Source organism: Condylura cristata, unplaced genomic scaffold (genome assembly GCF_000260355.1).
Source record: "Condylura cristata isolate star-nosed mole 26May11 unplaced genomic scaffold, ConCri1.0 scaffold00020, whole genome shotgun sequence".
NCBI classification, from domain to species: Eukaryota; Metazoa; Chordata; class Mammalia; order Eulipotyphla; family Talpidae; genus Condylura; species Condylura cristata.
The window spans coordinates 19,359,296-19,374,684 of record NW_004567121.1 but is presented as its reverse complement, the minus strand read 5'-3'; the positions used below and the strand labels follow the sequence as shown (position 1 = coordinate 19,374,684).

Here is a 15,389-nt window from a genome sequence, read left to right as displayed (position 1 = left end):
ATTAATTTTTTTTAAGTTTACTTTTCAGAAATCATACAACTTGATTTAAAAATTACTATACCTGCAAATAGAGTGCTGCCCCAGGCTTTGATAACTGACTAAGGAAACGATCATGAAAACCAGGTCGTAAAATATCTCGAGCATAAGATTCATATGGATCAAATGCCAGTTCCTTAGGGAAAAAAAAACAAAGGAAAACCATACATGATTATTCTCCAAGCTAGAACTTAAAAAACTTACCACAAATACAGAAAGATTAAACTTTGGGCAGATTATATATGTTTTTTAGTTTCTAAACAAAATTACATGGTCATTAATTGAAAATATTAGATTTACTCTCTGCAAGTAAGAGAATAAGTAAATTCTGATGAGTAATAAGATCTTTACATATTATGACACTTTTTATCAAAGGGTTTTAGCAGAATATTGCCAACAAAATATGGCAACTTTTCATTGTGGAAAATAAAGTTTAGCTTGAACAACAAAGAATATAGATGTCTATAATTAGATATGGTTTAAACACTCAGAATGCTGGTATCATTTATTTTCTAATAGTTATTTCCTAGCAATTGACTTTCGCATTCCAAGACAAAGGTAACAGTTTATATCATCAAAAATTAATTGCAGTAATTATCCACAAAACAGTTTAACAACTTAATTCAAACTGCCAAATAATTTTACCATCATCAGTTATTAATAAGCTAGACAAATCTAATGTTAGGTCTAAAAAGGGAGAAACTACTGGTTTTATTGACTCCCAAGTGAAAAGAGAATACGTGTCTTGATTTTAGCCAAGTGACAGAATCTCTGCATTATGTGCCCTCTTTTACATATAAAACTAGTATGAAAATGGGGCCCTAGGTTCTACCAACAGCTAATTTCTTTGAAGGGTAATTCTAGAGAGAAGAGGACATCTAGTGGAGAAGTACAGTAGAAGTCTGAGTACAGCGGCAGTACAAAGGAATGGCAAAACAAATGATGTTGGTGCTTTAGCTGCCCTTAATGTTGTTCCTCACACTTGTAAGTTAGTAATATAATGCCAGAACTTAATCTTAACTCTGTTCTTTGTGAAATGCAATATGGCACTTCCTTGAACTGAACTCCTTAAACTAACTCCTGATTCATTTCCCCAATTTCAATTCCTTCAACCATTTTCCTAACTAAAAATTTCTGTGATAATGATAACCCATCTTAAACTTAACAAATAGTAGTAAGATTTCAGGAAAAACAAAAGGGAGTCAGCTATAAGTACAGTGAATAGGAGAGAAAAATAAAAATGTGAGTAAGACACTGCTAAAGAAGAAAATGGTGCCTAAGGAGGTTTCCTGCTTCACTCCCTGGATGATAATCTAAGGTAATTTGGAGGGGCACTGGCCTTGGGAGGATCAAGACTTGAGGTGAAACTGGAGTGCCTCCTGGATATCGGAAATAACACTGACCAAGATCTTTTGGACACTGAGGAAATTCAACTCAATACAACAAAAGGTGGATGTAGAGAGCCACATGGGGAACTATGTGCATGGCTGCACTACTGTGTTTGGCTGTTCACCTCAGAAGGAACTGTTTGGTATAGAGACATCCTTGACTGTGGGGAGGTATATGTGGAGGTGCTGTGGTGAGCCAGGCAGGCAGGGCCCCCAGTAAAAGACTGGCACTGTCACTCCTCTATCCCCTCAGGAGTTGAGCTGATCCTGGTAAGCAAAATGTCAAAAGCCTGGCCTGCAGACTGGAGAGACATGGATCTGGAAATCCAAAGAGCTGATGCCTCAAATGTGAGCTGTCTGCACACACCGCTTTCACGTCCAGGACATTCCTTACAAGAGAATTTCCTCCAAGACATTCTCTTATAAGTCAGCATCTGCAGGTCAGTTCTACTTATACATAGCCATTTGCTGGAAAAGTAGTTCTGTGCCCTTAGGACATGAATAAACATTAACCAAGAAAGCTACAAAATGGGGAAATATACGACATGTACCTTGAGTCCTCAAGTGAATATTTCACCACAGAAAAAGAAATCTTCTGAATCCAAATACAAAGAATGTAAGACCTTTTCTCCCTATTAGACACATACTTCAAGTTTGCCATTATAAAAAAAAAACCAGAGGTAGGCCCTCCCTGGTGGCGCAGCGGGTTAAAGCACTGCACTGAGAAGCTAAAGCCACTTCCGCAAGAGTTCGATTCCCGCCTGCCCCGGAGGTGACCACATGGCATGGCAGACCTCTCCTGACCCGCCCGCTGCTCCCCTCAGCAGTGTACTTCATCAGTCGGCCTGTTCTGTACCACACTCTGTCTCTGGTGAATCCTCTCACTGCCTCTGCACCTCTGGCCTGTACCCCAGTTCTGTATGAATAAAAAAATAAATCTTTAAAAAAAAAAAACCAGAGGTATAAGATAAAGAAAATCTGAAAAAAATATACATGGAAACTCAGAAAAACAAAGGAATATCTGGAGAAATAAGATCAATGAACAGAGACAGAAACTGAAGCTTGGATTAAGAAAACAAGAGATATAGGATATAAAAATATAAGTATAAAAATTTCCAGAGAAAACTATGAAAATAGAATAGATCAATGAAAGAGAATCACTAACCTCACAGATAATACAGGAGGAAGAAGAGCAATATAAAAAGGGAAAAAAAAGAAGAAGAAACACTTTAAGAATTATTCAACCCCATAAGGAAAGGGACTATAATAATGGTATTACCAGAAGGGAAAGAAAAAGAAGGGATCAGAAAATGTATTCAAAGAAATAAAGAGGAAAACTTCTCAAACCTGGAGAAGGAACTAACCATACAATTTCAAGAAGCTGAAAAAAATACCTGTGGCTCAAACTTATTTGGCTAGACATTTATCCACAAGGTGATAGGTAACTTAGGGAATTTATTTCCTCACCTCTCTATGCATACTATTCCATTAAAAAAAATAAATGAAAGAATACCTAGCTAACAAAATATAATGACACCTATCCTAAGACATATTATTGTGAAATTGACAAGAACTTAAGACAAAGAATACGGAACTGGCTAGGGGGTAAAAACAGATGACTTCTAAAGGTACCCCCATAAGGCTTATACTGGCTTCTCTGAGTAAATAACTATGGACAAAGAAGGAATAGCATGATATAGTCAAAGAATTTATAGACAAAAACTGCCAGCCTAGAATATTTTATCCAACAAGACTTATTTATCCAACATATGAAGGAGAAATAAAAAAAACTTTCTAGACAAACATAAGTTAATGTAGTTTGCCAACACTAGACCTCCCCTACAAAAAAATGCTCAAAGGTGTTTTCACATCAAGATTGAAGAGAACGGTAACCAAAAAAAAACAAACAAAAACAAAACAAAACAAAATTGAGTAAATAGAAAGAACCAGAAAACTAGAAAAAAAAAATGACAGTAGCACTCATATCGATAATCACCCTAAGTGTAAGTGAACTAAACTCACCAATCAAAAGTGGCTGGGTGATGAGAAAACAAAATCCAACTTTTTGCTGTCTCCATAGAAGACACCTGAGCTTCAAAGGTAAACACAGTTTTTAAGTAAAGTTTTTTGGGAAAAAAAAAACCCTACAAATAAAGAGGACCCAAAGAAAGGGAGGATAGTCACACTTATGTCAGGTAAAATAGATCTGCATCTAAAAAAAGGTAACCATGATGGCACATGGGTGATCTGGTGATGGAAAGCCCACATGGATTACAAATGAGATGGAAAAAAGCACAAAATGATGTAAAAATAAATTATTATATTAATTATAAAAAAAAGTAACCAAAAACAGGGATGTACATGATATAATTAATAATTAAGGGAACAATACATCAGGAAGATGCAATACTTATTGATATACATTCCTGAATGAGGGTATATCAAAATATGTAAGGCAAATATTATCAATCTGAAAATGGACATTGGTAACAACATTAGTAACTGGGGGACTTCCACATCCTACTTTTATCAAGACCTGGTATAAGACAAAGATACCCACTCTTACCAATACTACTCAAGGTAGTACTGGAAGTCCTACCTAATGCAATTAGGCAAGAGAACAATATAGTAACATTACAAATTGGGAAAGAAGCAAAACTATCATTATTTGCAGATGACATGATAATATATATAAAATCTTCACCAAAAAAACTGATTAAAATAATAAATCCATTCAGAAAGTGGCAGATTACAAAATCAATTGCATTCCTATATGCAACCAATGAGCTAAAAGAAGAGGAAATCCCAATTACAATGGCATCAAAAAAAATCAAATACTTAGAAATAAACTTAAAAAGGTAGAAGGTTTAAACAATGAAAACTGTAAAGAGAAATAGAAAATAACATAAAGAAATAGAAAGGTATCTCCTGCTCATGGACTGGAAAAATTAACATTGTGAATATGGCCCTTTCACTAAAAGCAAAATATAGACTCATTGTAATTCTATCAAAGTTTCAATGGCAAACTTCGAAGAAATAGAATATTAGTAAAGTTCTCATGGAGCCACAAGAGATTCACCATAGCTAAAGAAACGCTAACAAAAAGACGAAGAATGATGGTATACATGCCTAGATTTTATACTATAGACCTATAATAATTAAAAACAGTATGTCACTGAAACAAAGACACACAAGTCAGTGGTACAGATTTGTGATCACAGAAATAAACCCACGCCTGTATAGACAGTTAATGTAAGAAAAAGTAGTCAGCCCTCCCTGGTGGTGCATCGGGTTAAGGCACAACACTAGGAAGCTAAAGCCACTTTTGCGTAAGTTCAATCCCTGCCTGCCCGCGAGGTGACCCACGTGGCACGGCAGGCCTTTCCTGACCTGCCTGTGGCTCCCCTCAGCAGTGTACTTCGTCAGTCGGCCTGTTCTGCTCCCCACTCTGTCTCTGGTGAGTCCTCTCACTGCCCTGCACCTCTGGCCTGTACCCCAGTTCTGTATGCATAAATAAATAAATCTTAAAAAAAAGTCAAGAGTATATGGCAGAGAAAGGAAAGCCTCTTCAACAAAAACTGTTGGGAAAACTGAATAGTTACAAGCAAAAGAATAAAGTAGCAAGTATCAAGTGCTATATACAAAAATTAACATAAAATGGTTCTAAGACCTGAAGCCATAAAATACTTAATAAAAACACAGACAAAATACACTATAAGCTAAAGTGATGTCTTTGTGGCTTCATCTCCAACACTAAGAAAAAATGAGAGAATATAAACAAATGGGACTACATCTCTAAAAAGCTTCTGTATAATGAAAGAAACCAAAGCTAAAACAAACACACCCTATTAAAAGGTAGTTATATTTGCATACCATACTTCTGACAAGTGGCTGATATCCAAGAGCTACAAAGATCCCATACAACTCAATAAAAAGAAAGTAAATAGCCCATTCAAGAAATGAGCAGAAGAGCTAAATAAATACTCTCTAAAGAAGACATACGGATGGCCACAGGCACATTAAAAATGCTCATCATCTCTTATTGTTAGGGAAATTAAAATCAAAACCACAATGAGATACCATCTCACACCTGTAATAACAGCCCATATAAAAAAGATCAGAAACAAGGATGTGGAGAAAAAGAAACACTTATATGCTGTTGGTTGGATTACCAGCTGGTACAGTCCTTAGGGAAAAGCTTGGAGGTTTCTCAAAATACTAAAAATAGGTTTACCATGTGATCCAGCAATCCACATCTAAGTATTTGAACAATGTAAGGTAGATAACAAGAAGGGATATGTGAGTTGACAACACTATAATAGCCAAGTTATGGAAACAACCTTAGTGCCCAAAGACTTAAGTAGATTAGGAAGATGTAGAATATATATACACAGTGAAATACCACTTAGCTTTAACAAAATATAAACTCTAGAATTCTGTAACATGATGGAATTGGAGGGAATTATGCTAAGCAAAATAAGTCATAAGGAGAGAGACAAATAGCACATTGTATTATTAGGCATACAGAGAAACCAAAGGGTCAGATAAAGCCAACCCAATAATAAATGTTAGAAATATCACTGTAGAACTGATGCTATCAGGGAAGGTAGAGCTAAGTAGGGAGGGAGCAGGACAGATTATGGTGGATCACCTTCATTGCCTAGGTGGTGAGTGTGGTGACAGGTAAAAATCACCTAAAGGATGTGATCCTATACCATAAAATCAGACAATGTTGTAAATCAGTGTTGCCTCAAAAAAAAACCACAACTAAACAGTAGATGAGAAAAAGCATAAGGAAATGAATGTCCATAATATAAAATAGAAAATTATCAGCAAGTATATAAAAATTCAGTATTTGAAAAAATGATTCTTAATTCTAGCTTTTATGAATTTAATCAAAACATTGAATTTACAAGTATTTGTTATTCTGGAAGGATACATTGTTGTTCTGTTAAGTTAAAGAAAAAGGTGCAAGTAAGTATGTGTACATAAAAAAATTCTGATCAATTGGATCAAAATTGTTCAACTCTTAAATGTCATTTTTTTGTGTTAGAGAAGTTTTCATTCAAATGCTTCTGTCCATTTAAAAAAAAAGGATCATCTTTTTTTTGTAAAAGTATTCTATATATATTAAATACCAGACCCTCAGCAAATACTTTCTCCTATTTTGTTTGCTGCCTTTTCACTTCTGATGTTCTTTGATGCATAAAAGTTTTTAACTTTAAGTCTGTTATTATTTTTTTTCTTTGAAGTTCTGAGTTTTGGTGTCATGTTTTCTTGTAGGTTGTATAATTTTTTTTTTTTTAAGATTTATTTATTTATTCATACAGAACTGGGGTACAGGCCAGAGGCTCAGGGACGGTGAGAGGCTTCACCAGAGACAGAGTGGGGAGCAGAACAGGCAGATTGACGAAGTACACTGCTGAGGGGAGCAGCGGGCGGGTCAGGAGAGGTCTGGCTCGCCATGTGGTCTCCTCCGGGGCAGGCAGCAGGCGGGAATCGAACTCATACGGAAGTGGCTTCAGATTCTCAGTGCTGTGCTTTAACCCGCTGCGCCACCAGGGAGGGCCAGGTTGTATAATTTTAACTCTTAGGAATTTGATCTATTTTGAGTTTATGTTTATATATAATGTGAGTTAAGGAATTCAACTTCATTCTTTTGTGCCTCCTAGAACTTTATGATGTCTCTTTGTGAAATAAAATTAAAAAATTTTAAATATCTTTCATGGTTCACACTTTCTATGTGTTCTTTAAGATATCCTTTCTATCTCAAAGTTATATCCACCAGTATTCTGAATGTATAAAATTTTATCGTTTTTTGGAATTTTTTTAAATATATTGATAACTTTTTGTGCAATTTGGGAAATTTTTTCATTCCATATAGCTCATCAGTTTGACCCAGTATCACTTATTAAATATAATGCACTTGTTCTTCCTCTACTCACTAACAACATAATCTGTTACTTATAATTTGGGTATGTGTATTATTTTTCACAGTGATATATTCTGTTCCACCGTCTAACTATCTATACCTGCTCCTATACTACTTTTATTTTACTGTGCTTTTATAAAAAATCTTATCATATTACAGGGCAAGTTCCCCTTATCAACATGGTCTTCAAAATCCTCTCATTCTTCCATATGAAATTTTTTTAGAAGATTTATTTATGCATACAGAACTGGGGTACAGGCCAGAGGTGCGGGGGCAGTGAGAGGCTTCACTAGAGACAGAGTGGGGAGCAGAACAGGCCGACCTATGAAGTACACTGCTGAGGGGAGCAGTGGGTGGGTCAGGAGAGGTCTGCCATGCCATGTGGATCACCTCCAGGGCTGGGGATCAAACTTATGCTGAAGAGGCTTTAGCATCTCAGTGCTGTGCTTTAACCTGATGTGCCACCAGGGAGGACCCTTATTCTTCCATATGAATTTTAGGATCAGCTTGCTATGTACTGGATTTATACTTTATTTGGGGACCACTTGCATCATTACTATACTGAGACTTTTCATGAATGAACCTGTTATTTCTATTTACTGAGAATCTTCTATATAAAACTAATTATTTTGTGACTTCTCTCAACCAAAGAGTTGCATAAGTTTACTGGAGTTGTCACTGATTACCTTATAGTTTTGCTTCTCTAGTGAACTGAGTCTTTTTACTTTAGTGTTAAATATTTAATGGGTTGTAACTGAGTATAATATACTACAATTTTTTATGTGCTTATCTTTTATCTAAGAACTGTACTGGACTTAACCCAACAGTTCTACTATACTTTTCCTTCAATTTGCTATAGAGACAGTTATGTTGAGTACAGACAATTTTGTTGAGGACAGTTTTGTCTCATATATTAAGACACTTACTGCATGAAGGTAGTGAGCTAGATACTGTAGGTAGATTATTTTATGGAAATAAGAAAGAACCCAAGACCTATTATTACCCTTATTTTACAAATATAGTTAGATGTGAGTAAACAGCCAATGATTATCACAAGTAATAAGCAGTAGAGTTTAGAATGGACCCAAGTAGTCTGACCTTATAAATAAGATTCATAACTTCTTCATTGATAGGATATTCATCATTATTTCTTTAGCCTTGTTATTAAGAAAAACAGGGTATCATTTGTAAATGCCTTTCCTTTGTGGATCTGCTTTTTCATAGTGAATAAGACTACTTTCTCTCTTTCGTAAGATAATAGTTGGTCCTCGAATCACACACAGACAATCTGGGAGGAAAACCAACCCTGGCATCATTGAAAATCAGGTATTACTCTTGACTTCTCAAACTTAACTGACTACTGTTGACTTGAGGCTTAATCTAACAAATAGTTCACAAAAACAGTACTATACTCTTACAACGAAATAAGCTAAAGAGGGCCCTCCGTGGTGGTGCAGCAGGTAAAAGCACAGCACTAAGAAGCTAAAGCTACTCTGCATGAGTTCAATCCCAGCCTGTCCCAGAGGTGATCTACATGGCGAGGTAGACCTCTCCTGACCGGCCTGCTGCTCCCCTCAGCAGTGTACTTCATCAGTCAGCCTGTTCTGCTCCCCACTCTGTCTCTGGTGAATTCTCTCACTGCCCCTGAACTTCTGGCCTGTTCCCCAGTTCTGTATGCAAACATAAGTAAATCTTTTTTTTTTTTTAATAAGTAAAGAAAATCATAAGTGAAAATGCTACTATATTACTAAACTGTATTTATTAATACTCTAAGTTTACATTGATTGACTGTTTACAAGAAAATCATGTATAGGTAGACCCTTGCAGTTCAAACCTGTGATGTTCAGAAGACAACTGAAATATAAATGATGACAACGATTTGTAAGGAGGGGCAATACAGTTAAGTATTCAACAATTATATCTATTGACTCCAGCTGATAATTAACATCCCAATGTTAATGTCAAGGTAGGCTATATAATTAAAGAACTCACCTCTGCTAAATCTTCAAAGCAGCTTCCCACTAATGGGTGGGGACTACCCTCGTCTGTCATTTCTACAGTATCTTCTATATGGCCCAGTAACTTTACACTGAGTTCATGTATATCTACTATACGACTAAATATATTTTCTACATCCTGTTGAAAGAAAAAACAAATTAATTCACTTAGATTGTATAGCTACAGAAAACCAATTTTAATCCAGTAAGTCATTCTGTAATCATGGAATTTAACATGGCAGATACACTGAAAAATTTTAACAACTTGCTAACATGAGTAAAAGATAATTCCATTTTGTTTCTTAAAATAATGCACAATTTGCAAATATATTTCTTTAGGTTCATGACTTTCAAATGGTTTGTTCCTATGAGACTCCATAGTTTTACAAATTATTGAGAGCTCCAAAGGGTTTTTGATTTATATCTATTAAACATTTAGTATACTAGAAATTAAAGCCAAAAAATTTAAAACTTTATTTAAAAACAATAAATAGCATTTTTATGTCTATTTCCAAAAACAGTGAAAAGAATGTCATTTGCTTTTGCAAATCTAACAGGTAGTTTAATAGAAAACAGCTGTATTTTCTTATATATTGCTACATTTAATCTATTGTGATATTTTACTTTGGTTAAAGTATATGCAAAAAATCCTAGATATCTAGTTGGAAAAGGAGGAGTATTTTAACAGTGTATTTAAATAATAGTATCCTTATTGTGGGTGTACCTCCTTTATTGAAACAAGAGGTGCATACCAGAAAATTCATTCTTTTAAAGTATACCAGTCAATGGTTTTAATATATTCACAGAGCTGTGAATCATTAACCATCAAATTCCATTATATCTTCATCACCACTCCCTAAGAACACCTATGTCCACTAGCAGCACTCCATTATTTTCCTTTCTTTAGTCCCTGGCAACAAATAACCTACATTCTATCTCTATGTATTTCCCTATAATGGACATGTTATATAAAAACAATATCTTCTTATGTTATCACAGCAAAATTCAATAAATGGTAGTTTCTTAAATGCTAGTAGCAATGCAGAATCTACAATCCTATCAATTTTGTACTATTGTATTAAGATCTACTGGATAATTATGATTCACATCCAATGAGATACAGTTTATAAAATGTGTAAAAACCTAGGAGTGCAACTGCTAGGCAGTACAGTGGCTGGCTTATGTTCAATGTTACACAGAATTGCCAAACTCTTAAGTATTTTTATCAGATTACATTCTCACAAGCAAAATAGGAATTTTATATTCCTACCAGCAGTTGTTCCATGTTGCTTTCAACACTGGATACTGTCAGCCTTTTTCATTTTAGCCTTTCCAATAAGAATGTAATAGAATTTTGTTGTAGTCTAAATTTGCATTTCCCTGATAGCTACTGATACTACCTTTTAGTACTTTTTAAGCACTGGGATGAATTATTTTATAGAGCACATTTTTGGCCCACTTAAAAAATACCAGGCTCATTCCTAACTTGTAAATGTTCTTCATATACTTATTCTGGATACAAGTCCTTTCCTGGATATATGTATTTCAAATACATTTTATCAATCTGTGGGTTAACTTTTAAATTTTTATGACTATGTCTTTTGAAAAGCAAAACCTCTTCATTTTAATGAAGTCCAATTCATTAATTTTTTATTTTATGGTTTTTTATTTTTATATCCTAAGAATCTGCCAACCTTTTATTCCTTTACCTTTTTAAATTTTACTGAAATATATACCTTACATATGATGGAATTCACATATTTAAACTGAAAAGTCAATGACTCTTAGTATATGTACAGACTTGTGCAATTACCACCATAGTCTATTTCTTTATTTTTGATGTCTGGTCACTGCTATCCTGAACCTCAGACTCAACCTTTGTTGAGCATTACATCATCCTCAATCACTCAGGTTTGTTCAGCTCCATCTTTGGGAATTATCAGAATGCAACTTCCTTACATAATCTCACCAGTTCTCATTTAGCATTTTTCCCAGGATCCAATAAGGTTTGATTATTATTGTAAAATCATAGGGCATCTTCCAACTTTTAATATTATTGATACCCTCTTTTGTGCTCCCCCAGACACTACTATCAATACTTCTATTATCATAATTACCACTTTGAACTGAAATTTAATTTTAGGTTTACATCTTTTCCTTAACTAAACTTCAGGGAAGGAACTGTTTCTTACCCATCTTTAAATTCTCATTCAGGGCTCTCCCTGGTGGCTCAACAGGTTAAAGCACAGCACTGCAAGTAAGGCACAGCCACTTCAGTACAAGGTTGATCCAGGCCCCGGAGGTGACCCATATGGCAAGGCAGACCTCTCCTGCCTCATGCACTGCTCCCCTCAGCAGTGTACTTTGTCAATCTGCCTATCCTAATCCCCACTCTGTCTTGGTGGATCCTCTCACCACCTCTGTACCTAAGGCCTATCCCCTAGTTCTATATGCATAAATAAATAATCTTCAAAAAAATTCTCATTCAAATATAGTGTCTAACAAGATAGGAAGCATCGAAGAAGTGTTGAGTGACTCAAATTAAACAAACAAAAAAAACTACCTTATGAGAGACTTTATTCTTTGGAGTACAGGGAACATTCTGTGAATTTGTTTTCACTTAAACCATCGGTATAGTTTAGATTGTGTCTTCATTTTTTTTATTTAATAAAAAAGTATATACATTTTTATTTATTCATGCATACAAGAACTGGGGTATAGGTCAGAATTGTGGGGGTTGAGAGGATTCACCAGAAACAGAGTGGGGAGCAGAACAGGCAGATATACTGAAAATACACTGCTGAAGGGAGCAGCAGGTGAGACAGGAAGGGTCTGCTACACCATGTGGGTTAGTGCCTTTCTGCGGATAGTTCAACTCAAGTCGAAGTGGCTGTTAAGAGCTTGATAACACTGTGACTTTAATCCCATACACCACCAGGGAGGCCCCTGTGTCTTCATTTCTACTGTGTCATTTACCGAAACTGTTGTAGCACTATACTTGTGGTAACAGTCACTATGACTTAAATCCTACAACTTAAAAAATGATTGGCAAAGTTATCAACCATGAACAACAGAAGTTCAAATTTGAGTGGTCATGCAAAATTAACAATAGATGCAATCATACACATAATGATACTTACATTAGCTGAGAACAATTTTGAATTGGAGACAAATGGCTCTCTAAAAACTTTTATAATTAAATTTAGTTCTCTTATATATTGTCGAATTTCAGCCATAAATGCTTTTACTAAATCATAGTAAGTTTGCTCTCCTGAGGTGGAAGGTTCTTCATCAGTTAAAGATAATATATTTATATCTTCTACATCTTGATGAAACATGTCCATCAATACCTACACATAGTCAGAGATATAAAATGTATAATGAAATGTAAATCTAAAGTTAAGTTTCAAGTTAAACATCCTACATGGTTTTCTGAATCCAGTTCTTAACTGATAAAAAAGAAGACACACAGTTAACTCATTCTGGATGTAATGCTACTACCACCTTCACAGTTTCACAGAAATTTTCACTTGGTATCTCAAACTGCCTCCTTAAAGGCCTCTATCAGTGCTAGGATCTCTGTGTCTCTCGTTAACCTGTTATTTCTAATGTGTTCCCAAATCCTGTGTTAGGTTTTTTTCTGACTCAACATCCCACGTTTTACATCTTTACGATCACCACCTGATTCATGGACTCACCACTTGGTATTTGAATAATTCTTACAGTTTTCTAGTTAGCTTCTATTTCTACATTTGTTAGAGAATGGTCAAAACAAGTTGTGGTTATTCAGTAAGTCTACTTTTATTACTCTGGCTGAATTTCATCTCTCCCTTTTGTGAATTTCTACAGCATTATCTCTACAATACAGTAATATTTCATCTTAACACTTCCTGCTTGTCTTACAAACCTAAGTAACCCTTCATTAACTTGAAAGTCTTGTTTTATGCTTCTCTTGGATCAGTTCATGTTAGCAGATAGTAGGTTCATTTATCTGGTTCATTTAAAGATACAAATACTTATTTTTACTTAAAAATAATTATTTTGAAGACCAAATACTTCATTTAAACACAAACATCAAAATTTTTAACATCCCTCTTCAGATTAGGTAATTTTTGTCCTATATGTTCATATTCTGAAAGAAAACATTGAAACATACTTGAGTAAACAAATGAGAAAACCCAATTCAGTATGAGTATAGTGAGAAAAAAATGGAGTGAAATGCTTCATCAGAAAATATTTTCTTTCTTGAAAAATCATTTTGAAAAGTGAATATACTGAGACAGTATACTGCAATGACTAAGAGATTGACAGATCTAGAGTTCAACACTAGACTTTGAGACTTCTTAGTAACTTGAACCAATTTCGTTCTCTTTGAACTCATTTATAAACTAGATGAAAGCATCTACTGCACAGGAGGAATACTAAGGAATACATGAGACTGAGCTCCATATATGTTTAACTTTCAACAAATGTTAGCATTTAATATTACTGTAGTAAAATCATGTAAGTAGTAACTAAGGAAAGGCAAGTGTTGAAATAAAATTCTCAAGAGTTTAGTATTTTTATATTTTCAAAAATTGCTTTCAAGAAAATCCCTAACTTTCTAGGTTTTCAAATCAAAACAAAATTTTAGGAAATTCATTAGTAAAAAAGACTAGCTACTAACTCTACTTGCAGCAACATATGAAAGGACTACACAATATGTATAAACACACTTTAGTACTATAAATATAATACTCTATTTTCATAAGTGATAAATATTTGCTACCTTGATCACTGGGAATATCTCCTAACACATAATATACAACTCTATTCAATCTGAGTACAATGCTAATACCCAACAAATAAATCAAATAAAACTTAAGAACAAACAGAAGGCTGTGTCCTACCTTATCAGCACACATTGCCACTTTAATATCTTGCTTTGTAATTTCATAATGCCGTATATTTCGTACATAATTCCCCACCAGTTTTAAAATGTCTGCAGAAATGTATTCTAATACTGCTACTATGTAAACAGAAACCTGGTGGTCAATTTTATAACCTAGGACCTCCTGCAAAATTAAAAAAAAAGAAAGGTATGTTTAAAGTTGTATACTATAAATTTAACACACTGATTAAAAAAGCATGTATACAATTCAGTTTTATCTTCACTGAGGTCTGAGTATCAACAGCAATCAAATTAAGGGGTTTACTAATGAACAATATATATTTTTTATTAGAAAATATAAGCTGAGAAAATTAAGGCAAAATTTTCTATGTTCATCTGAAATATTTAAGGACAGATTACTAAGTATATAATTTTGCACTTAAGAGAGGAAGTCACTGAGAAAAAGGAAAAATACTCTTTGTTAATCTATTCAAAATACCTGGGAGTAACTATGGTAACACAGCATTTTTTTTTTTTGTTCCTTTACAATGAATGAGGATATAAGAATTAATATTATTATTGGTATCTGGGAATATCAGTATCTTGGAATACTAACTGGTATCTTGGAATACTAGTTTTATACCACTATCACCTCCAAAGCACCCAGGGCTTCCCAAAACTCTAGTGGCACATTCTTGGTATCTGGAGTGTTTCTATGGGGAAAAAAATTAAGGTATGTACTATTAATTAACAGCAGTTATTAAGAACACTTTAAACAGTCCTATTATTATACTTTGAAGAGCATGAAGTTTTGTGGGGCTGACCAGTTTCTATGGAAAAACAAATGTGATTTTCTAAACAATTCAACTAAGGGGAAAGAAAAACAATTCTGAAAAAGAAATGTACTGATAAACTGGAGACAGGCTGCATTTGTCTTTAAGGATATGTAAAAAGCTATTACGTACATATAGTAATAAGAATGTATTAATAAATTGAAATGATGTCTACAATTATATCATAAAACTCAAAATTGAGGATCATTAATACAGCATACACATACCTCAATTTATTAATTCTATTAGAATATAATAATGTATGGCTAGTTAAAAAAAACACACAAAAAGAATTAAAAAGAAGTATACAACTGGGCCCTCCCTGGTGGCGCA

The 15,389-nt window shown here is 34.4% G+C and overlaps 1 protein-coding gene across 2 annotated transcripts in view; it reads right to left on the bottom strand.

Annotated features, from left to right (window-relative positions):
* Window positions 1–15,389, bottom strand: part of SOS1 (son of sevenless homolog 1 (Drosophila)) — a 109,740-nt gene that overhangs the window by 41,932 nt on the left and 52,419 nt on the right. For both annotated transcript variants that reach the window (XM_004686275.2, XM_004686276.2), the window contains exons 4-7: window positions 14,243–14,407; window positions 12,494–12,703; window positions 9,349–9,492; window positions 62–172 (exon numbers count right to left, since the gene is read on the bottom strand). In XM_004686275.2, the coding sequence (XP_004686332.1) occupies window positions 62–172; window positions 9,349–9,492; window positions 12,494–12,703; window positions 14,243–14,407 (630 nt within the window). The remainder of the gene's footprint in view (window positions 1–61; window positions 173–9,348; window positions 9,493–12,493; window positions 12,704–14,242; window positions 14,408–15,389) is intronic.